General features: G+C 33.3%; 1 protein-coding gene across 1 annotated transcript in view; it reads left to right on the top strand.

The window, feature by feature from the left end:
• The first annotated feature begins 1887 nt into the window (after positions 1-1887).
• The window catches only part of LOC106471147 (eukaryotic translation initiation factor 5B-like), an 81414-nt gene continuing 58867 nt past the window's right edge, over positions 1888-24434 (top strand). The window contains 4 exon segments of the mRNA XM_022399764.1: positions 1888-2111; positions 4980-5102; positions 10981-11065; positions 17128-17892. Coding sequence (XP_022255472.1) covers positions 2065-2111; positions 4980-5102; positions 10981-11065; positions 17128-17892 — 1020 coding nt within the window. The 5' untranslated portion in view covers positions 1888-2064.

Below are 24434 nucleotides of genomic sequence, written 5' to 3' on the forward strand. Positions count from 1 at the left end.
GTCTTACTCCCTCCACTGTTGATGGCCTATAGGACATCAGAGCGTGAAACCACTGGATACACTCCAGCAAAGTTGATGTTTGGTCGGGAACTTCGGTTGCCAGTGGATCTGTTAACAGGATGCCCACCTTATGAAGAGTTGCCTGAGAATGTGGCAGAGTTTGTGAAAGTGTTATCGGAAAGGATGGATGATATTCAACATCAAGTGCATTCAAAACTTGAAAACGTCTGCTGATTCGATGAAGTTATCTTATGATAAGAGATCTACCGAAGTCAGTTTTGTACCAGGAGACAAGGTGTGGTTGTATAATCCCAGGAAGACCAAAGGGAAGTCTCCTAAGTCGTCATCTCCATGGGAAGGCCCATATGACATAATGGATCGTCTCTCAGATGTGACTTTCCGGATAAAATGTGGTCGGCGAGGTAAACCAAAGATGGTGCATGCCAACAGGCTTTGGTGTTATCATGTTCCAGGACTTTTCAGTTGGGATAAAGTGAACAATGGAACAAATGACGCCGCTGAAGACGTGTCACCTGAAAACGCCACTGTCGAAGAAGAAACTCGACTCGGTTTTGAGAAGGGAAACAGCGAAGCCCTTGTTGAAGTTACTACCACTGATGTGACTGTTACCAATGATAGGACATTTCCTGATGAAGCAGATGAACCCCACGTGAAGCAGAAGCCAACGAGATGGAGACCAGTACGGAAGAAGATACATCCCGTAAAATTAAGAGACTTTGTTGAATTTTGATTTTGTGTTTGTAAATTCTGTACATTATTTAAGTTATTGTTAATTGTTTATTGGTTTAATGTAAGTGGCTATTGTTCGGGGCGAACAATACTAAGGAAGGAGCAGTGTTACGATAGCGGAGGTCACGTGACGCTAGTAACACGTCATGCGTTTCTAGAACGTTCATGAAACCTCGAGAGGCTACTAGATATGCGGTAGTCTTGTATATAGGCCGCCAAGAACTGACGGATACAATGGGTAATTAAATTGCGGACAGAGAGAGACGTATTGTTGAGTCGAGCACGTGTGACGTTCGTTGTGAATTATAGCGTTTGTTATAGCGTGTCTGTGGAAATTAAGTGTATTACAAAGTTGTATTTAGAAAGAATAAACCAGTTTTATTTAAGAAAGGACTTGTATCGCTAAAGTTTCTTCTGAAAGAAATTATACGGAAAATTAACTAACGAACGGAGGCGTAACAGTATTTTCTGATTGATTAAAATATTTTCAGGTTCATAGTAAATTGTTCATTCTCACGCGAAGAAGCCGAAATTATCATTGATTTTTCAAAATTAAAGTCTTCAATAATAGCTATCTAACTACAACTATTAAAAACCTAGTGTTATGTAAATTATCTGAGGCAACACAAGTTTTTGTCCACATGTGGATCAGGAGTGTTCTGACTCACAATAATAATGTGCGGGTCTCGATTAACATCGACAGATAGAGCGCAGTAGTCCACTGAGTAGCTTTGCGCTGCCCCCCCCCCCCCTCCAGTGACACAGAAGCATGTCTGAGAACTTACAATGCTAGAATCTGGGTTTCGATACCCGTGGTGGGCAGAGCACAGACAGCCAATTGAGTAGCTTTGTGCTTAATGACAAACAAACAAACAAGCTTTGCGCTAAAAAACGCCCAACAGCAACAGCCTTTTTATTTCATAAGCAAATGAAATAACAGTCATTTAAAAATTGAAAAAAATCATCTATATAAATGTTTTTAGCTCATGAATCTCAGAGTATCTGCCTGCTTTTAATTTTTTAAAATCGTACAGAAATGTAAATTATTGAAGCTTAAAAGCAGCCTTGTAAATTTTCGAAAAGTATGATCAGAACAACTATTCTTCGAAACACTGGTCTTGTTGACCTGGTTGTACTAGAGGGCACTGAATTCGATGTTAGGGAAGTCGCCACATGCTCAGTTTAAGGGAAATTGAATTCATTTTTGTATCGTTGTTATTGGGTTTTGTTAATTAAAGTGTAAACAGTTTAAGCCATTTTTTTAGAGGTTCAATTAGGTAATTTAATTCACCAAACTTATGAGACTACGATACAATGGGAAAAGACAAGAAATCAAAGAAGGGAAAGCAAGAGGAAGACTTGTAAGTTGCTAGTTAAAAAATATGGAGTAAGAGATACTGGTAGTGATAGAGTATTCAGTGGTTATAATTCTTTAGAGAAACACCAATTTTATTATTTATAGCAGTAGTAAGACTACGGAACATTAAGTTTAAGTTGAATCTAATATTATTAGAGTATAAATTTAACTTATAAGTACTAAGTAGGTTTTGTAATGGTTATCATGTGCTATTGATAGTTTGTGGAATTTTGTTCCTAAAGCAAACTTAATGCATGTTTCACTATAAATATAATACAGTTAGACATATGGAACATCAATTTAGTTAATTTTTGGTTTATATGTAGATAAAATCGTATTTCGATGCAAAATGTGTATTTACTATTATTGTGCTGTGGACATAACTGGTTAAATAGTTAATTTCCTAATTTTTTTAAAAACATGGTTAAGAAGGATCTACGAGTGTATAGCCTATTTGATTTGAGTTTTGAAATATCTTCTAAAAAGTTATTTAAAATTAAGTTGGAAAGTGGACATTTACTGGTTCACAGCATCATTCTATAAAATAATTTTTTGATTGGATGTTTCGTGTGTCTGTTTTGGACCTATTTTTTTCATTGTTTATTTTAGGCACTTACATATTTTTGGACATTAATAGTTATAAGTTTGTTGATAGTACCATATGGTTTGAAAAAGCTGATTCTTTTTTGTTTTCCATTAGAAAATATCTTAAGTCTTAGTGATTGGGCCAGAATATAGACAACTTCTATGTTCCAGAAAAATGAAAAAGAAGTCCAAATATTCAAGCTTTTTCTCATAACTTGTATGACTTTAATCAGAAATGATTCTCATAGCACACATTTGCACTCATTCCAACACATTGATATCCTTCTTGGAGTGAAGGTATGAAAGCTACATATAGCACTCTAAATGAGGCCTTATTAAAAAATTTTTACAAGGTTATAATGATCTTGTTTTAAATAAAAACTTCACATGAATAGAACCAAGATTTCTGTATGCTCTCTTAATCTGAACACACTCATTAGAGAGATTTAAGGTTCAATCAACAATAATACATAAAGTAGGGTTTTCATTAATTTTAAGAGTAGGTGGGTAATACTACTAAACTAGATGGGTAACCCTATTAGTATTGGGTGGAACTTTAACTAAAATGGGAAAGTGATTTACCTGGAACCTGGCACTTAATGAAAGCCTAATGGCATCCTGCCTAAAACTTACTCTCTTTTTACATAATATCAGTGTTCCCCCTCACACAAAAAATATATTTCTGTATTCCATACAGCCATCTTATTCATTTACATATCTTACTATTATAACTTGCCTTCCACTTTCTAGTCCTTTTTAGTATGAAAAGCATTTTCAACAGAATTGGCTATTCTAGCATTTTTGCATCATCAGTGAATTTAGAGATACTACTGCTTACTGGCATGTGAAGATACAGAATCAAATATTGCAAAATGATTACAGTAATTTGGATGACAATGCAAGTTTTGAAGTGTTCAGCCTGAGCTAAATTTATTACAACCATAATGTTTGCAGTGTTGAAAGTAAGAGGTTTCTTCTATGGTGGGTATGCATGTGTGTGTGTGTGTGTGTGTGGTAATTGTACTAGACTAAGAGATTTTTTGGGGCAGAAAGTTAATGGAAGCTGTTAGTGTAGTTAAACTTTTTAAAGGAACTACTGTGGTTTGGTAAGTATCTCTTCTGAAAAGTAGAATTATGTACTAATTGTAGAAAGTGAGAGTCTTGTGAACAGAATGAGAGAAATGAGGATGGCTTGATAGCTAGAAGTTAACATGAAATTGCACAAACTGCTAACTTTTTAGAATATAGTCCTACTTTTTTTTCACCAGAAAACAAAAATGTTGGCTGAAAATTAGAAAATTATTTTAAGATTCAAGGATATTATAAGAATGCATGGTTATGTAAAATAACTATGTATTTTATATGTAAATTAGTTACAACCAAAATAAGATGAAGTCTAATGTTAATATTGCATTCAGGTAAGCAAGCAAGCTTTTAATACCATATGAAGATTAGCTGTTGATTTGTTTATAGAATAACAGGGAATAGAAATAAAACAGTTATTTTTGTTGAAACAACTTAAAATAGTTTGGCTAAAATCTCTTGTAAAATAACCTTTTACTTTGTTGTTTTTTTCAGAAAAAGTTTTATGTGAGTTTAAATATTAAATGTGTAGTATTTAAATACGACTGTCAGTTACTGAGTGGTAACAATTATGCAATAAAATATTGTGATACAGAAGACAGAAATCTAGATATGCAAAATGTGATAAACAAATAGCATCAAAGTTTATTTCTTGGATACTTATTAACTTGAACAAAAAGATGTGTTTTTAGATATTAATTTTCTTCTAATAACATTTTAACTAAATTTTAGTGCTTTTATTTTTACTAAAATTGGATTAACTGTAATGCAAGGTAGATAGTGACTAAACATTGTGATGATTTCATGTGTACAGTGTAGTTTGTATTGGGTAGTTGTACATTTACAAATATAATTCTGTGTTGGATTAGTTGAAGGTTTCTTAATGCTTTATTTTTACAAGTCTTTTGATAATTAAGTAATTTTCACATTGTAACAGTCAGGATGGAAAGTCATGTGCTTGGGACCTAATCCTGTTAATGGCTCAAAGCACTGTGCGAACCAACAGTCCTGGGCTCAGGATCATTTCAGTGCAGATTTCTTAACATTTTGATGTGTTATATTTTGCAATATGTTCATGGGAGTATTCATTTACTCCTTGAGTTTTATAATTGTGCAAGTACTTTGATAGTATAAAAATTGTTTCATGTTTGTGGTGTTACTAGTACAGAGTTTGATACCATTATGTATGTTGGTTTATTTTCAGTGGAAAGGTGGTGGGTGAAGACAATACTTCCAAGTTAAAAAATGATCTTGAAGCAGAATCTCGGAATTCTAAAGCATCAACTAAAAAAGAAAAAAAAGGCAAACATAAGAAAGATGATGACTGGTGAGTACCGTCAGATGTTTATCGTAAAATTATCAAAATTTAATCACGTAATGTATGTATTTGTTAAAGTTGAAATTTAAATTTTTTTGTAAACCTTTGAATTTACATAAAGGTCACCTGTAGTGTATAGAATAAAAAATTTTGAGTCTTCCAAAAATGCTACTTGAAGAAGGGTTTGAAATGTAATAGCTAAAATTGCCATGATACTTTGACATAAATTTAAAATTACAGAAAGTTTAAATGTTTCAAATGTACAAGTATAGGTAAATTCTATAATACCAGATAAAACTGTATTTTATGTATAACACATGGTCTTATAATGGGGCAGATTTTCAGGTAGTTTTCCTCTTAACATAACATAGACAAACTATGTGCTTGCCTGTTCAAGGTTTCCCAAGTAAGAATATTGTTATTCATACAGACATAAATTACAAATTCAACTCTTCTACTTTGTTACAGCTTAATATGAACCTTTGAGGTAGAAAGGTTCAATGTGACTCTACAATCACTATAATCTTTGTAATAATTTACACATTAGGGAAAATTTTCAGTTATGATCAGGTTTGACTAAAGTTTGGCTCTTTCCTCAAAGACCTATTTTTCAACAAACAGTTCATAGGAACATTATGAAAAAGTATTTAATGAAATGGTTTTCATGCTTTTTAACCTTCTAAATTCATTCTTAAAAGGCTAACAACTAAAATTGCCAAATGGCATTTGTTTTCGTTAATTTCTCAACATTTCAATCATTTATGATTTTATAATAGTATGCCTCCATACCTTAAATAATTTGCTTTATAAAAATAAAAATGTATATCTCATATAAGTAGGTCACTAGGGCTAAATTCTAGGCTTAGGTTAGTATGTAAGGATGAACACATTGGCTGGTTGGACTTATGGGATCTGTTCAGTGGAAGAAAGGAGCTTTTTGGAATGGATGATAGGATAGGGACTGGCTTGTTTGCTAAGGCTATTAACTCAGCTGAAAGGGAAGTTTTAAACTAGGACTAGACAGTGGTGAGGGCTAGGATAAACGAAATGAAAAAGAATAAGAGGCAGAGAAAAGTTTAGCATAGGAAATGAGTATAGAAGTAATATTAAGGGTAGGCTTAATTGTTACTATTGTAATGATAGAAGTATAAGAAATAAAATAGATGACTTTAGAGCACTAGTAAGAATGGATAATTTTGATGTAATGGAAATAACTGAAACATGGTTAAGCGTAGATGATTTTGATGACAGAAATTTCTTTGAAATACAGTGTTACAGGCTTTTTAATATGGATAGAGTACTAAAGAGAGGGAAGGAGTGGCTTTATATGTAAAATGTGTTACATCCTGTTGAAGTTGAGGATATCAAAGATAATAGCAAGGAGATTGAATCCATTTGGGTTTCTATTAGTGGATATAAAGTGAAAAGGCTTTTAGTGGGAATTTGTTATAGACCACCAGGTGATACTGATGATATTAGTGAGAAACTTTACAACAAGATTAAGATTTCAGTTGTTAATGAAGTCATAATTATGGGTGATTTTAATTTCAGGCATATAGATTGGGAAATGCTAAGAGTCAAACTGTGAGGGAGAAAGTTTTTTGGAAACTGTTCAAGATGACTTTCTTTACCAGTTAGTGAAGGAACCTACCAGAAACAATGCTATTTTAGATTTATTGTTAACTTCAAATGTAGAAATGATCAAGAGGGTGGAAATTAGGGAACATCTGGGTGAAAGTGATTATTGCTGTATTAGTTTTAATGTTTTGCTGCATGTGGAGATAAGGAATAATGATATTTCAGTTACAAATTTCAAAACAGCAAATTTTGAAGAGATGCAACAAGAATTATCTGTTGTGAGTTGGGCAACTGAGTTATTTGGAGACACTGAACAAATGTAGAAAATTTTTAAGGATAAATTTTTAAAAATTCAAGGTAAACATATACCTTATAGAAAGAAAAGAGTGGCTGCAATTAAAAAACCAGATATAAAGGGTGTAAGAGGTAAAATTAAAGAAAAGCATCATAAGTTTAAGAAATTTAAATTGACTGGTATGATGGAAGATTTAGAAAATTATAGAAGATCAAGATAGTTGATGAAACAGGAAATTAGGACATCAAAAGAATGTATGAGAAAAGATTGACTGAAAATGGAAAAATTAACAGTAAGGATTTCTTTAAATACATTAAGGGCAAGCAAAATGTTAGGATGGGGGTAGGACCCTTGAGGGAGGATAAAGGAGGGCTCATAATTGATGAATATGAGATAGCTGAGTTATTAAATTATGCTTTTTTTTTCAGTTTTTACCAATGAAGATTTAAGCAATATTCCACAACTTGAACACTCGATAGATAGAAACAAAATTGAACAAGATGCTTGCATTATTTCTGAGCTTGTAATGAAAAAATGGGGAAGTTTAAAGAATAATAAGGCTCCTGGGCCAGATAATATTTCCCCAAGGGTTTTGAAAGAGGTTAAGAATTGGATATGTTACTTGTTACTATTTTTTCTAAGTCCTTGAATTGTGGGCAAGTGCCAGAAGATTGGTAGTTGGCTAATGTTACTCATCTTTTGAAGGGAGGTGATAAAATTATCTCAGTAATTATAGACCTATTAGTCTTGCATCAGTTGTAGGAAATGTTTTGGAAATTCTGATAAAAGATGCTATGTAAAGTGATTTAACAGAGTTTAGAATTTTATTGGATAGTCAACTTGGTTTCACTGAAGAAAAATCTTGCCTTACAAATCTTATGACATTCTTCAAAAGGTTGCTGGTTATGTAGATGAGGGTAAGGGTGTAGATTTGATGTATCTGGATTTTCAGAAACATTTGAAAATGTGCCACACAAAATGATTGTAAAAATAATTATCACCATAGTTGTGGGAAATAATTAGCAAATTGAATAGAAGAATGGCTGGATGGAAGAAAGCAGAGGATTGTTACAAATGGAGTTTAGTCAAACTGGATTAATGTTAGAAGTGGGGTACCTCGGGGCTCAGTCTCAGGACCTTTGCTCTTTTGATTTACATCAATTACACAGATGAAGGAATGGTCAATAAATTAATTAAATTTGCAGATAATATTAAGGTCTTGGGCATTACTAGCTGTGAAGAGGATGCTGATGATTTATAAAAGGATTTAGATCATTTAGTGAGTTGGGCAAATAAATAGCAAATGGGTTTTAATTATAATAAATGCAAGATAATGCAAGTGAGTTATCATAATTTGAATTATAAGTATAATTTGGATGGGAATAACCTTAATAGTGTTATGAAGGAAAGGGATCTTGGTGTGATAGTTGATCACACTCTTAAGCCATCCAAGCAGTATGCTGTTGTTAGTGGTAGGGCAAATAGGATTTTAGGTTGTATCTACAGAAATATTGAATACAAGTCTAAAGAAGTTATAATTTCATTGTATAGGTCACTGGTTAGGCCATATTTGAAGTATTGTGTTCAGTCTTGGGCTTCTTACCTTTGGAAGGGCAATGAGTTGTCAGAAAGGGTTCAGAGGAGGGTTACTAGAATGGTTCATGGGGTGTAGGGGTTGCCATACAAGGAGAGGTTGAAATCTCTCAAATTGTTTTCTCTTGAAAAAAGAAGAGTTGAGGTGGGTGTGTGATTGTAAAGGGAATTGGTAGTGTTGATGCATCATCTTTTTTCATACTTAACAGTGAGGATAGTAAGACTAGGGGACAAAAATATCAGTTTTGACAGAGTAGAAGTCATCTTCAGGTAAGACAGTTTTATTTTTTTAACAAGGTGGTTGGCTTCTGGAAGGAGTTGCATTCAGATATTGTGGAGGCAATAAATTTAAGTGAGTTTAAGAGAAAGATTGGTAAATATATGAATGATGAGGGCTGGCTTTAAGAATTTTTTAAAATTTTATTTATAAATAGTTTTAGTTTAGAGGGTGGGACAGCCAAGAAGGACCAGTAGGTCTCATGTCGGCCCAAAACGTTGTGTTATACTACAACTTTTATGTTCTTTTAGTAGTATAATCATTAGTGAAGTGTTAATATTACTTTGATGAGCAGTTACTGTAATCTGGAATTAATCTGTATTGTCATCTTGAGGAGGTAGTTGTCTTCTGTGTATACAAAAAACTAATCAAATTTGAAAAACATAAACCATTAGAAATAATTTTTTTTGTGGATCATTTATCCACCTATATTTTCTTAAATTATTGTCAGTTATATAAAACTGAAGAGAAGTTAAAAACGTTCTTTAGTCTCTTTTTACGGAGATTAATCAAATGGTAGAATTCCAATCAGATTTTTCTCATTATTATCTGTCAGCTTAAAAGCGAAGGTGATTATAAAGAAAAATCCCATACTTGATTTTAAAAAACTATGTCTTAGTAGAACAGACTTACCAAAGATGCATTGAAAACTACAAGTTGTTTGGGAAAAGTTTGAATGTAGTACAGAATAACTCAAAATTACATTACACTGCATATATCTAGGTTGCTTTTCTTGCAAACTAATGTTGCTTTTATTTCTCATTTTTATTTGTCTTTCATAAGTTATTAGTGTTTAAGGTAATGCATTTTTTTACTCATAATTTTAAATTATTACATCAGGGATGAAGAAAATTTCCTTACAATGAATCCCACAGATGCATACAAAAATTATCCTGATCCTCATGGTATTATAATCATATTCATCAGCATATACTTTTCAACAAAATGAGAGCTTTTGTCTGAATTTTGCTTTAAATCAATGCTACAAAATCTTTACTGTATCGTGTGGTGGTGTGAGCGAAAAAGGATCTGGAATTCATTCACGACAATTGAACATGGATATGGCATTATCTTTCTTCAAAGTTTTGTACTGATGATGAGGGCCTTGCAGAATGAAACCAATGTGATGTAAAAACAGTCAAATATTATTACATTTAGTAAGTGATAAATGAAAAAATTTTAAAATCTGTTGTTTTTAAAGGGACCCCATTTTCTTAAATGGTTGGGTGTGTGGAACTCAAACAATTCAAATGCTAGCATGAACACTGATTACTGATTTCAATAAACTACGTTAGTGTTCATGTTGCTCTAAGGATTAATTAATAGTATCTAGAACAGATGATGTTTGCAGTAATTTTATTAAGGGGTAGGCTTTTTGGGAATAATGAACATATTGAATAATAAGCATATTGAACATTTTCTGTGACCGTTTTTTTAGGACTTTCTGTACCATTTCCAAATTTTCCGAAGTAAAATTTATGATTTTAGAGGCTATTAATGTGCATTTTTTGTAACTTTATTTCCCCTAGGACAAGTAGATTTTAAGATATAATCATTTAAAATAATCACCCTATTTTTACACATTTTCCTGCTGTGAAGTATTTTAACACCTCCTTGTGTTTCGGCTGATTTCAAGAAAGGATAACATATGCATGAGCTAACTGGCATCACTTGTTGCCAACAATATTGATAATAAATAGTGTTTCTGACTTAGATAATGTAAACCGAAGAATGTAATTTTATTTTTCAACAAATTAGTTACTAGAAATATTTGCTAGGTATTTTCCAGCAGAATGATTGTTTTTTCATGAAATAAACATCTTTTGTGATTATTTAGTGATGTTTGTACATTTAGCTGATGGATAGCCAAATAATAATATAATAACTGTTATCTTGGCTTCAAAGAAGAAAAAGTTATGCTTACAAAATATAAAGTTTCAGTGTGTACTTATAAAAAATATCTTTCATACACTTAGGTAAGCACATAATGAATGACAGTAAAATAACAATAGTTTTGGATTAATAATGAAAACTATAGCTGTTCTTGAACATTTGCTTTTTATTCAGGACATTTTATTTTTTTTATGTACTTTCTGTTGTTAGTAGTACAATTAGCTTTACTAAATAATTTGGTATTTCTTTAGGGAGGAGGATGTTGCTAAAGAGATTGAATCCATGACACTAGAAGAAAAAGAAGTGAATGGAGCTGGAAAAAATTTAAAGATAAAAGTAACTTGTTATTAATACCTTTTCTACTTTTGGTTATAATATCTTCCCATAATTAGGTGGTAGAATTTACTGATTAGCTAGGTTAATTGCAATAAAGTGTTGCAGAAAACATTTAGTTTTTAGCAATTAATAATCTTGTGTAGCATGCATTTTGTTTGCCATTTATAGTAGCTTGAAAATATGCTTAGAATTGTTAATGTGGATTTTCATTCTGTCGGTCTAGTTTAGGTTGTAGCTTAATAGAAAACTGAGATGTATGGCATAACTATAAAGTATAATATTGATTTGATACAACTTTAACTGAAACTATGTTGGCTGCAGCTTATAAAAATAACCAAGAACTTCATGTGATTATTGGTGTTTTTTGTGAAGCTCTATTTTCACAGTTTACTGATTTTGTTCTATTAGCAAGTTCTTTCGACAGTAGTATCAAAATTTATGTTCATATGATGGCTAGCCATTGATGGTACAGTGCACCAACTAGACCATTTTAGAAGGATGTCTCACCCTGTCACAATTTCTGAGTGTCTGTTCCATTCTAGATGTGAAATTGTGTCCCTCTGATTTTTTTAAGCTGTCACTATGGTACTTTTCTCTTTGTGCCAGGAATCATTTTGTGTATACAAATACTGAATTCTGTGAAATGTGAAAAATTAAGTTTCACTCTGACACAGTTAACTTTGGTTGTTTTCATTTTCTGTCTTATAAGATTTGTATGTATTAACCCAAGCCACAAAGTTTCATATTGTGTCAAAATGTTGTAAGTAAAAAGAAGAAAAGGTATCTATGTAGAGCCAGGATGGCAAATAAAAGAAAATTTGCTGAAATGTAGTGAGTTATGATTTTATCCAGTTATGTATTGTGACACTTTGGCATTAAAGATGCTATATTGAAAATAAATTTTTTCTAAACTTGTACATTTTGTTATTTTGCACAATTTGTTTGAGATTTTACATTGACACATCAGTTTGAAACCTTGCATTCTAATTCTTTGAATTTGCACTCATAAGATATACCCCACTAGAGGTAGTTTCACTACTGGATGTGTGTCCTCATTTTAAGTGGGCACTTGCTCCTTTTCAGTCCTAGTTGGAGCATTACAGAGCATGACCAGAGTGTTACTTTTAGTTTAGTTTAAGATCTGTGCTTATTGATTCTAGGCTGTAGACAGTACCTGCTTTTGTGTATGTATGATTCTCTACTTTTACATGTGGTTTGTGAAGGTCTTAGGTTGGTGAATTTCATTTCATAAATGTATGACTTCTGACATGTAGTCTGAATTTGAAGTGTAAGTTAGTACACTTATAGAATACTGTTGTATGGAAAGTCTGACTTTTTTTTATATGATTATGATGTTCAGTAATTGCTGCTTTCCATAGCTTTATTTTTACATGGTTAAAGTAATCTTGAAATATTTTTTGATAGATTTGTTTTTAGTTTAGTACTTAATTAAGTAAAGTATTGGAAACCATAACTTGATGAAAACTTTTGTGATCAGAGTTGACAAGGAAATATTTCAAGAGTGTGGTAGTGTTTTTTAATCTTTTTTTTTGAGTTTGTAAAAATGGAAAGAACTAAAATCCAGCTAGTATGGCAAGATTTAAGTAATTAGATAAGTTTTTCAAGAAAAGGGCTAATTTACATTTTTTGAAATTAAACCATGCCAGATAATTTTCTAAAACTTTAGCAGAATTGTGTGCAACATTTTTGGTAGCATGAAGTATTATAACCATCATAAATGAACATGGTTTATTAGTAAGGACTAATCACATTGTATTAGTGTCATCTGTAAAAAATAAAATTAAAATTAGCTGACTTAACTGCTTTGTATTTGTTGCTTATTTGACTTAAGTCAGTAGATGCAAGTTAGACTTGATCATCTAGAAGGATCCGTAGTACATGTAGGTGGTCAAGTGACTAGAAATATAGTGCAAATTTTTTTATACAATGAAATATATAATTTAGATACTTTCTAATGGCTCTCTAAATCAATGTTTTCCCTGACCTGTCACCGGACTGATAACACTTTGACTTTTGTTCCTGTTGGTAGTTATGATCCGTAGAAGCCTTGTGACATTTACTACTATCAATTTGTTTGAATAGTTTATATTGTTCTTTTTCATTTTTGGCAATAATGAGTGGTAAAGCTGACTTCATTTCTCATAAATTGCTTTCTCTTTTGTTAACATTTAAGTTCCCAAATTTTGCAAAGAAACTAATAATAAAATACATCACTTTCAATAACCTAATTTTATTAATAAGTGCTTTAATTTAATTTTTAATTCATTAATACATTTTACTTATGCAATATGTACTATGTACCGGGAGCCAAACTAAAAATCAACCTGGCAATCAGTAAAGCTAATGGAATATATTTTTCTTACATTTCTACATATTAAGATTAGAATGCTTTGTTTTGTCAGGAGGGTACCGTCACTGTTAATGTTATTTTTGGCTGTAATCTCCATAATATTTCATGAGGTTTGGCCAGCTTAGGAAAATTAGATTAGTCCTAAATACATATTTTAAGCTAACAATGCAAAACAATCTTTATAATGAAAGTATAATAGTAAACAGTAAATAAAATAAAAAAAAAAGTAATGACATTCAGTAAACGAAATAGTGTAACCAGTAAGGGTGTCCCAAAATAAATCACACTTTTTTTCCCGAGAGTATAACAAAGTAAGATAAGATTTTAATTCAATCAAAAAAGTAATTCCAAATATCAATATCGCTTGATTGGGCCACCATTGTTCTCACGCACGAGTTTTAATCGATTTGCAAAAACTTTCAGCAATGCAACAAACATGTCTGTTTTTGTGGCTGTCTCTGTGAGCACATCAGTGAGAACACGAATCAAGGTTTCACATTTGTGTCTCTCACATTCAGTCAAAGTTTCCAACATTTCTTCTGTGCATTTTTGAATGAAAGATCTGACATTTTAGGTGGGATTTAAATCTGGAGAGTTTCCAATCCACATTCCACCACTTTTTCATGGATCACTCTTTCAAATTCAACAATTTGAAACATTTGTGTCTCTCACATTCAGTCAAAGTTTCCAACATTTCTTCTGTGCATTTTTGAATGAAAGATCTGACATTTTAGGTGGGATTTAAATCTGGAGAGTTTCCAATCCACATTCACCACTTTTTCATGGACCACTCTTTCAAATTCAACAATTTGAAACTTTTGAGGCATCAATCAAATCTGATGTGTTGATTGGAAGACTTGAATTCTCGGAGCATATCTGTGACTAGTTTCAGAGCCATCCCAAAGGTAGCAAATGCGACACGGACCTAAGTTCTAGTGAGCACCATGATTCAAAAGTTTTCGCAAAAAATGAAATTCAAAGAGTCAAACACCCAAGAGTATGTTGAAATGACATTTTCTCATGAGTGTGATATTTGTGGTCCTACCAAGTTCGTCATTACCTCGGGGAAAATAGTGTGATTTATTTTGCAACACCCCTTACTATTAATGAAAGTAACAATAAATAATATAGTATACCTTAGGGAAGACAAACACTAGCTGTTGGCTTGAACTACTGTAATATGAACCACTACTACATATTTTTTGCCATACAATGTCTATTTAAACATATGAAAATTGAAAATTATTTTAGTATAATATGTTATTCCAAATTTTAGGAATATTTTATATATATGGGAATAAAAATTACATCATAAATATATCTTTTTGAAGTGAAAAGAACAATTATCTGAGTTTAGTTAAAATTTATTTCATCAGCAATGTTTTTGTACTGTTTTTCTTTTTCAAAATAGTGTTAGGGGCCATGTTTCCAAAGAATGGAACTTCTTTCAGTGGTTGTGGTAGATGTAATTTCACTTCTGCTGTGACGTGCATAGGGTTTGTCTGGGTGGGCTCAAGCTCTTACCTTTATGCACCGAAAGTGCTCTTTTTCTCAGTCATAAAAATTGTTAACTGCCAAAAGACATGCCTAATTTCACACTTTCCTTGCTGCAAGTTATTAGGTAGAAAAAGATTTTAGCTTTAAACTTAATAGAACACAGGGAATTGTCGGTCTTTACAATGAAAAACAAACCAACTATGATATGCTATTAAGTGTTAATACACAGTAATTCACTGTTTAGTTTTAGATTGTAAACATATTTATAAAACAAATTGAATAAGAATAAATGAGGGTCTGTTTGCTTATTATAGTTTTTTTAACCCTATGTGTACCAGAAGCAACCCATAGTCTCCTTTAGCATGTTTATGATGCTTTGAAAAGTGCTCTTTTTTGTCAGTGTGCCCCAGCCCTTTTTAATATGTATTATTACTTGGTGAAAACATTTTTTATTGTACTTAATTTTAAGCAATTTAGCTTATTGTGTTAATGACTGATATAATATTCTATGATTTTACATACTAAAAAAAGGTTATGTATCAGTATAACTATTCAGTGATAAGGGCATAATTGCCTATTGTATCTTAATTTTATAAACCCAATTTTTTATAAATTTTTTATTCAAGCTATATGATTAATATAATAATTAGTTATATATAATTGTTTCTGTATTATACTGTTAAAGCTATGAAGGAGCATGTTTCATTAATGTCAAGGCTACTTAGCAAGTTTTGTAAATTGTGTGAAGTATTAAGTTAAGTATAAACAGTCTAAAAATAATTGTTACATATATACGTCTGATAAACTGTTTTAGAAACAAACATCTTTTCACATGGTATAATTCTCATAAATTGTAGTTAGCTAATTTTATAATTAATTAGAGAAAAAGTTGCATTAGAATTTTTGATGAAGTACTTACTAACATAACTCACAATTTACAACAAAAGCTCATGCTTTCCATTACAGTGTAGTGGTGGTTAAGATAGTAATGTAATTTAACAGTGTAATAAAATAGTTGCATTAAGTAATGAGTAAAGAGGATCTTGTTTCTTCATATAAAAAAAAACGTTTGGTTGAGAAACATTAAAATTATTTTGCACAGTGACTAAAAATAAAGAACCAATCAGACTGTTTTTGGATTTATAAGCTTTGTTAAGATAAAAAAAAAGTATTTGAAACTTATGATGACAATAAGTTAGTGGGTGTTGACAGTGGTTTTGTATTTCTTTCACTTTGTGCACATACATTTCAAGGCTTAAAATTAGTGGTGGCTTGCTGACAAAAAAACCAGCAGGTTCTCAATGACCATCAGACCATCAAGGGACATTGGTATTTTTTATTTGTTTACTATTTGGTAAGTTGCAAGCATAACATTTATAGGAAAAACCAAACTATAGTAATTAATCAACAAGCCTTTTTCAGTATTTTTTTACACATTGTTCTTGCACATCTTTCAGTGGGATTTTCCCCTAATTTAAAATAGCAAGTAAAAACAGTGTTCAACTTTTCCAGTCACTCACAAAAATTTTCCAGTGGCCAAAACAGATAATTTCAAGCCTTGTATTGCTTTGTAAACTTTCAACACTTCATTGTTTATCTCTACATTAATTTATTATCTTTTTTTTTCTTTTTACATTCAAACTGATTTCATAATTGTTCCATCACCTTTTTGCCATTTAAAAACTTTTTTATATTTGAAGTTGGTGCTGCAGGGGCATTGCATGTGTCTTGATGTGTGTTTTTTTTAGGTTACTGGCCACATTGGATTAGTAGAGGAATATTTTGTACATACTTAGTAAATTAGTATAAATAAAAATCTTTTGCAAAAACATTAAATTACAATGTTATTGATTTCAATTCACATTATAATTGTTTGGTCACTAAGCCCCAGAATAGTTCCATTTTTCATCAGGTTTACATGGTGAAACTATGTTTTTGTGAATGTACTGGATTGTTTTACCTGCACAATGATACTTTTTTTTAATCATCACATAGCTAGATTTTTGTGGTCTATTTGCAAATTCTTGAATATTGGAGATTGATTGGCATCAAGGAACGATTGATGTTGTTTGCAGTGTAGTTGGTAGAACAGATGAAGTTTTAAAGATTATATTTTGGTCTTTGGTAAGCTTTATTATAATTTTTTTGTTATTATATTACTTTGTTATGTAATTTATTTATGATTATTTTTTAGGAAGATGAAAATCAACAAGGACGGGATCTCAAAGACAAACAAAAGAAAAAGCAGAAAGAGAAGAAGGGAAAGAGTGATATTGGTGAAGCTGAAAATAGTGATAGAAGTAATGTGGCTGTTAAAGATGATAAAACAGGGAAAAAAGGGAGAGATGATGAGGACAAACCAAAATCAAAATCTGGTAGACTCAGAGGAAACAAAATACCAGATAGTGATGAAGATGATGAAGATGAGCAAATATTTGATCAGTCTAAAGGACTAAAACTGCAATCTGTTTACCAACTACTAGAGGAAGAGACAATGGACTTAGATGTCAGTCTAGATAGTGAGGAAGAACAGAAAATGTCACATGAATTTGTAGAAAATAAAGAAGACTTAGAAGAAGATAAAACAAAGAAAGAAGATAAAGGTGGAAAAAAGTCAAAGAAAAAAGAAAGAAAGAAAAAACAGGATGATGAGGAAGTAGATAAAATGCTTGAGGAACTTGCACTTGAAATAGAAGGTAAAGTGCCTTCACAAAAGGAAATGGTACATCAAGATGACCAGCTAGAGGCAGAAAGACAAGTAAAAGTGGAGAGTGGAGCAGAAAAGTCAAGTAAAAAAAAGAAGAAAAAAGCTGCTGCAGAAACAGAAGATACAGAAAAAGAAGATAAATTAGATCAGTCGGAAATGCAAGGAGAAGAACATACAGTTAAGTCTGCTGCTCAAAAGAAAAAAGAAAAGAAAGAAAGAGAGAAACAAAAGAAGCAGTCTCAAAAGATTCAAGTGAGTGTATTTTTCTGTGTAATTTCTACTTTCAATTTGAAAGGTATGTTCGAATACAAAATATATTACTTTGTTTGAAAAAGTTGTATCACATTAAGGGTAAGAAAAATGTTAGGATGAGAATGTAGAGTCTTTGAGGGATGATCCAGGAAGAATAATATCGGATGATTATGGGATGGCTGGGTTGTTAAATTCTACTTTTTCTTCAGTTTTTACTAATGAAGATTTTGCAATATTCCTCTCCTTGAACAGTAATTAGATGGAAACAAGATTGAACAAGATGATTGCATTAATTTTGAGTTTTTTAAGAAATACATTTGGAAGTTTATAGAATGGTCAGGCTTCTGGGCCAGACAACGTTTACCCAAGGCTTTTGAATGAGGTTAAGGATTGGATATGTGAGCCACATGCTACTATTTTTTGAATAGTGGCAGGTGGCAGAAGATTGGTAGTTGGCTAATGTTACTCCTCTTTTGAAGGGAGGTGATAAAAATTATCTCGGTAATTATAGACCTATTAGTCTTGCATCAGGTGTAGGAAACGTTTTGGAAATTCTGATAAAAGATGCTTTGTAAAGCGATTTAAAAGAGCTTAGAATTTTATTAAATAGTCCACTTGGTTTCACTAAGGAAAAATCTTGCCTTACAAATCTTATGACATTCTTTGAAAAGGTTGCTGGTTATGTAGATGAGGGTAAGGGTGTAGATTTTGTGTATCCAGATTTTCAGAAAACATTTGATAAGGTACTACACGAAAGGCTTGTAAAAATGTTATCTCTGTAAGTGTGAGGGATAAGTTGACTTAATGGATAGAAACTGGCTAGATGGAAGAAAGCAGAGGATTGTTACAAATGGAGTTCAGTCAAGCTGGATTAATGCCATAAGTGGGGTACCACAGGGCTCAGTGTTAGGACCTTTGTTCATTTTCATTTACACCAATGACATGGGTGAAAGAATGGTCAATGGGTTATTTAAGTTTGCTGATGACATTAAAGTTTTGGGCATTGCTGGCTGTGAGGAGGATGCTACTGCCTACAAAAGGATTTGGATTATTTAGTGAGTTGGTTGAATAAGTGGCAGATGGCTTTTAAGTATAATAAATGCAAGGTAATGCATGTGGGATATCACAATTTGAATTATGAATATAATTTTTATGGAAATAACCTTAACAGTGTTATGGAATAAAAAGGTCTTGTTGTTCTGGTTAATCAGTCTCTTAAGCCATCCAAGTAATGTGCTCTTGCTAGTGGCAGAGCAAATAGAATTTTAGGTTGTATCCACAGAAGTATTGAATACAAGTCTAGAAAAGTTGTAATGTCATTGTATAGGACATTGGTTAGTCTACATTTTTGGAGTACTGTGTTTAGTCCTGAGCTTCTTACCTTAGAAATAACGTTGAATTGTTGGAATAGTTCAGAGCAGGGATACCAGGAAGATGCCTGGGATAGAAGGGTTTTCATATGAGGATAGGTTGAGATCTCTGAACTTTTCTTTTGAAAAAAAAAAGAGGTGTTTAAGATTATTAAGGGAATTGATAAATTTGATGCATTATTATTTTTTATATTTAATGGTAAGAATGGCAAGACTAGGGGACACATATATAAATTTTGGCAGGGTAGGAGTCATCTTTATGTAACACAGCTTTATTTTTCTTAACTGGCTGGCTATTGGAACAGGTTGCCTTTGGAAGTGGTGGGTACAGTTAATTTAATGAACTTTAAGGAAAGCTTGATAGATATTTGAATGATAAGGGCTGGCTTTGATTTTTTTAGTGTTCAGTTTAATTTAGTGGATTGGATGGCCTAGATGGACCAAAAGTTCCTTTGTTATCCTTTAATGCAATGTTAAGTAAATGCTCCTTTTTAAAAGTTTGTCTTTAAACCGAAAGGCATGTTTCCAGCGTGAAAAAGAGCAACTGATTGATCAGGTGGAAAAAAGTTTTATAATATATATATTAAAAACATGGTAATACCAAAAAACATCTTAAATTCCACCTTCAGTGTTAAAATCTCAGAAAATGTTAGTTCATAATAGTTGAACTACAAAAATCAACATTAACTATTGAGTGAGTTTCCATATTCAATTTAGAAAGAACAGATTTAATAAATATCAACTGAATAAAAACACTGAGAATCTGGAATTGATTACATTAATGACAACAAGGAAGAGTTGATGTTATTATTTAGTGTTGAGTAATCATTGAAAATGGAGAGGCTTTCTTTAATAAAAGAGTTCTGGAGTTGAGAATTTTAAAGTTTTCTAATTTGCAATCTTATGATTGTGGGTTTGAATTCCTTTCATAAAATATGTTTGCTCTTTCAGCTGTGGGGGCATTATAATATAACAGTCAATCCCACTATTTGTTGGTAAAAGAATAGCCCAAGAGTTGGCGGTGTGTGATGTTGACTAGCTGCCTGTAGCCTATTACTGCTAAATTAGGGACAGCTAGTACAGACAGCCTTTATGTAGCTTTGTGAAAAATTTAAAACATACCAAACTTTTATATATATAGTCTCATCATCACATTTATAATGAGAATGTTAAACACACTATGATAGATGACTGTTTCACAATTACCAAGTGTGTGATCACATTTACTCAATTGATGAATTTGTTGTTTTGCCTCCTTATTGGTGAAGGGGTATGGTCTGAGGCTACTTAGCAACATAGACTAGTGCAGTATACTTTATTACATATAGGGTTAGAACTTTTTCAACAGCTTAGTGCATGCACAGCAGAAACTTTTTACCAATGAGGTGCTAGCTAATTGTTTTATGTAGAGATGAGGATCTATTCAAAATACAAGTAAGGAAAATATTAATTTGAATTTTATGTTGTTTTTAACATTTCTTAAATGTCTTTCAGTTCATTTTTCTAGGTGATTGTACTTTGTACATTGAATGTCGGACACACAGTGTCTCTATGGTGACCACTTATTAGGAAATTATTTGGGATTAATGACTCTTCCCATGAGTAGATGATAAAATTAAATATTTATCAATTAAGAGATATTAAGTCACATTAGAAAGTTAATGTGTATTTCTGTCTCTGTAAACCTAAGGCTAGTATTTAAACCACCTTAGTACCTTAGTATTATTTTATTTTTTTATTTTCTATTCCATTTTATTTCCTTCCAAAACATACATACCTCCACTGACACTAATAGCTATTTCTCAATCTTCATCTTTGCCATCTGATGTTGTGTTTGCTTGCTCCAGTCTTTATATACCCCACTCGACTGCCCTCGGCAATATCTAATTTGCAAAACTTTATGTTGGCCCTCACACGCTCTCTATGTAGGTATTGTATATAAGCACTGTATGCAGACAATAAATCACTTTTTCTCAACAAAGCATGAGCATTCAGACTAACATTTTGTGATTTACATTTTCGTAGTTTTCGCTTTCTAATAATTGGGAACTTTGTTTTGTTATCTAGATATATTTCGTTGAAATTGTTTTTTCATATTAAAGAAAAAAGAAATTAATTCCCGTGTAACAGTTTCAAGCACAGAGGCTACTCAGCCTTTGCCTATTCCTCCTTTGTTATCTAGTGATGGTCAACAGTTGTGGGGGGGGGGGGGAGGCCACTCTCCCCAGAAACTGTCTGTGACCTGATTTGGGGCAAAATGGAGTCCTTCATGCAGCTCGGGAGGTGCTGGCTTGAATTTTCATTATGAAACGGGAAGAATTTAGACTCCCTGTTTTCTGCTCCTTCTTTCACTGATCAGCCACCTTCTGCCCCTTTTATGCAGTTAGTTACATGTGTTTGTGAAGTTTTGGAGATGCAACTTTTGAATCTACCTCTGCGTTGTTGTCCGATTGTTCTCACGGGGATTACTTAGTTTTTCCTCCTCCTGAAATCGCTGTGCATGCAGGGAGGTTTGCAATACTATTACATGAGGGTGTTGCTATGCCTCCCCCCTCGTTTATCTGAACAACATGCCCTGGCGTATCATCGTCAAGATGATATATATTTGGACACTCAAAGGTTGGATCTATGGGGTGCCAGCTACGAACCTGTTATATCTCTTAACAGGTTGCAATTTTTGCGAATTTGTCTGACTCTTTCTACTGTTTTAAGATACTTCTCTTCCCTTCAACTTTTGTCTGAAGCATAACACTGATTGCCTCAACAATTTGATGAAGAACTGGCCCCTTTACTGGTGACTATTATGACACGTTTGTCCTCTTTGGGACTTGCCTTGGTGTTGTGGTTGGTCTTTTGCTGGGACTTGTTGATCGTGATGCTTTTTTGGAGTGTATTCACTTACCTTCTTCTGCTCTTTGAGATTTACGAGAAGCACCTTTGGCCTTATTTATTTGCTGGAATTTCAGAATCTTTAGAACCCAGAGTTGATACAGCACATTTGCAGTCTTTTTTTATCATCTTTTGCTGCTCGACTCTATTCTACTTCAACTGGTACTTATGCAGGTTCATCCCTTTGTGTCTCAAGGCCACCTCCTTCCACTCCTCATTCCATTGGTTCTCTTAATCATTTCCGTCCTTATTCTCGGGTAGTTTTTGACAGAGCGCGTCGAGTCCAGCGACGTCGGTGACTACCTATTTTTACCAAATCCTGTGGGAGGAAGGTTACATCTCTTTCACCATTGATCATTGGGTTCTCAGAGTACTGGAGTTGGGATGAGATTCAGTTTACTTTTTCCCCTGCTCTGTCCTCCCTTTCAGTCATTTTTCCTCCGCCTTCAGACCCCAGATGTACAGATCTTTGAGCCTGAGCCATTTAGGAGTTGTTTCTATAACGAGCCATCGAGAAGGTTGATCCCATTCATCAAGAATTCTATTTTTGTCTCTTTCTGGTGCCAAAGTAAACTGGAGATTGGCACCCTATCATTGATTTATCTCGACTAAATCTTTTTGTTCAGCCTCCTCTTTTCACCATGGAATCCTTTCTTCAACTTTGATGGTACTTCTCACCAGGTCTTTGGATGACCAAGGTCGATGTTGGAGATACCTATCTTCACATCCCCATAGCAGAATCTTTTTGTCGTTTTCTGAATTTTGCGTACGAGGATCAAGTGTTCCAGTTCAGAGTTCTCCCATTTGAACTTGCTTCAGCACCATATGTCTTCTGCTGAGTAGTACAGGCCTTTGCTCGGCATCTTCTTTTTCTGGGTATGTGCACACATCACTATATGGATGATTAACTTCTTTTGGCACCAACTCATCATATTGCTGAACAACTTTCCCAGATTCTTCTTTTCGAAGCCAGAAGAATGGGCTTCATTATTAGGTTGGAAAAATCCATTATTTCACCAACTCAATACCTGATCCATCTAGGAGTGTTTTTCAACACCAATTTGGGCAGGGATCAACCATCTCCCCTTCGATTTCGACATATGGGAGACATTGTCAGGCTTTTGATTATGTCACCTTTTCTGACTGCATGGATGGTTCTGTCTATTTTGGGGATTTGGGCTTCTATCTAATCCCTTGTACCATTAGGTTGGGCCCATATGAGGTCTCTTCAGTGGGCACTTCACGACCAATAGAACATGCACATCGATAATTTGGATCAACCAGTCTCTTTGTTCAAGAACAAGATTGCAGATCTCCAGTGGTGGTTAAACAGGAACAACACAACTATAGGGTTTCAGATGCCACCTCTTCGGCCAGATATCCATTTCTTCATGGATGGGGTGCTTTTCTTCAGGGACAGGAATTCCAGGGTGTTTTGAGGAAAGCCGAATCTACTCTGCATATCAGTGTTCTGGAACTTCATGCAATGATTCAATGTCTTCCTATCTTTATCAGGAAAAATAGTCATGATTCACTCAGACAATTCCACGGTGATCTCTTATCTTTCTCATCAGGGAGGTACTCGTTCTCTGTTTCCGGACTTTGGATCTTCTGCATTGAGCTCATTCCCACAACATACATCTTTTGGCCTGTCGTGTACCAGGAGTCATAAATTTGATTGCAGATCATCTTTCTCAACCACAATGAATTATTCCAACAGAATGGATGTTACATTATGAGTTTTTTCAATGGATTTGTTCTCAGTTCAGAGCACCGATGATTGACGCTTTTGCAACCCATTGGAATGCACGACTTCCATTGTTTTGGTCTCCTGTTCCTCATCCACAAACCCTAGCGATAGATGCTTTCAGTCAAGACTGGACAGGACTACATCTGTATGCCTTTCCACCTATTCATCTCTTGCCCGGAGTCTTGTCTATGTTTCGTTCCACACCTTGTCAGGTTCTCTTGATTGCAAGTTTTTGGCCAGCTCAGACATGGTTTCCTCTTTAAGAGTTGCTTTAAGAATGTCCATCTCAGTCAATCTTCATGCATGGAAGTTATGCAGTCCTTTGCCCATAATAGGAGTATAACTTCTAAGGTTTCCGTTTATTTGACAAAATCCCTCCGGCAAACTACTTTGGCAATTTTTCAGCAGAAATGGGCTACTTATTGTCATTGGTGTCTGAAAATAACTTTCAATCCACTTCGTTCAACTGTCTCCATGATATCACAGTTTTTGTACATGGATTTTTGAAAAAGGTCTTGCATCTTCTATCGTTG

The sequence above is a fragment of the Limulus polyphemus genome, unplaced genomic scaffold (genome assembly GCF_000517525.1).
Source record: "Limulus polyphemus unplaced genomic scaffold, Limulus_polyphemus-2.1.2 Scaffold4435, whole genome shotgun sequence".
NCBI classification, from domain to species: Eukaryota; Metazoa; Arthropoda; class Merostomata; order Xiphosura; family Limulidae; genus Limulus; species Limulus polyphemus.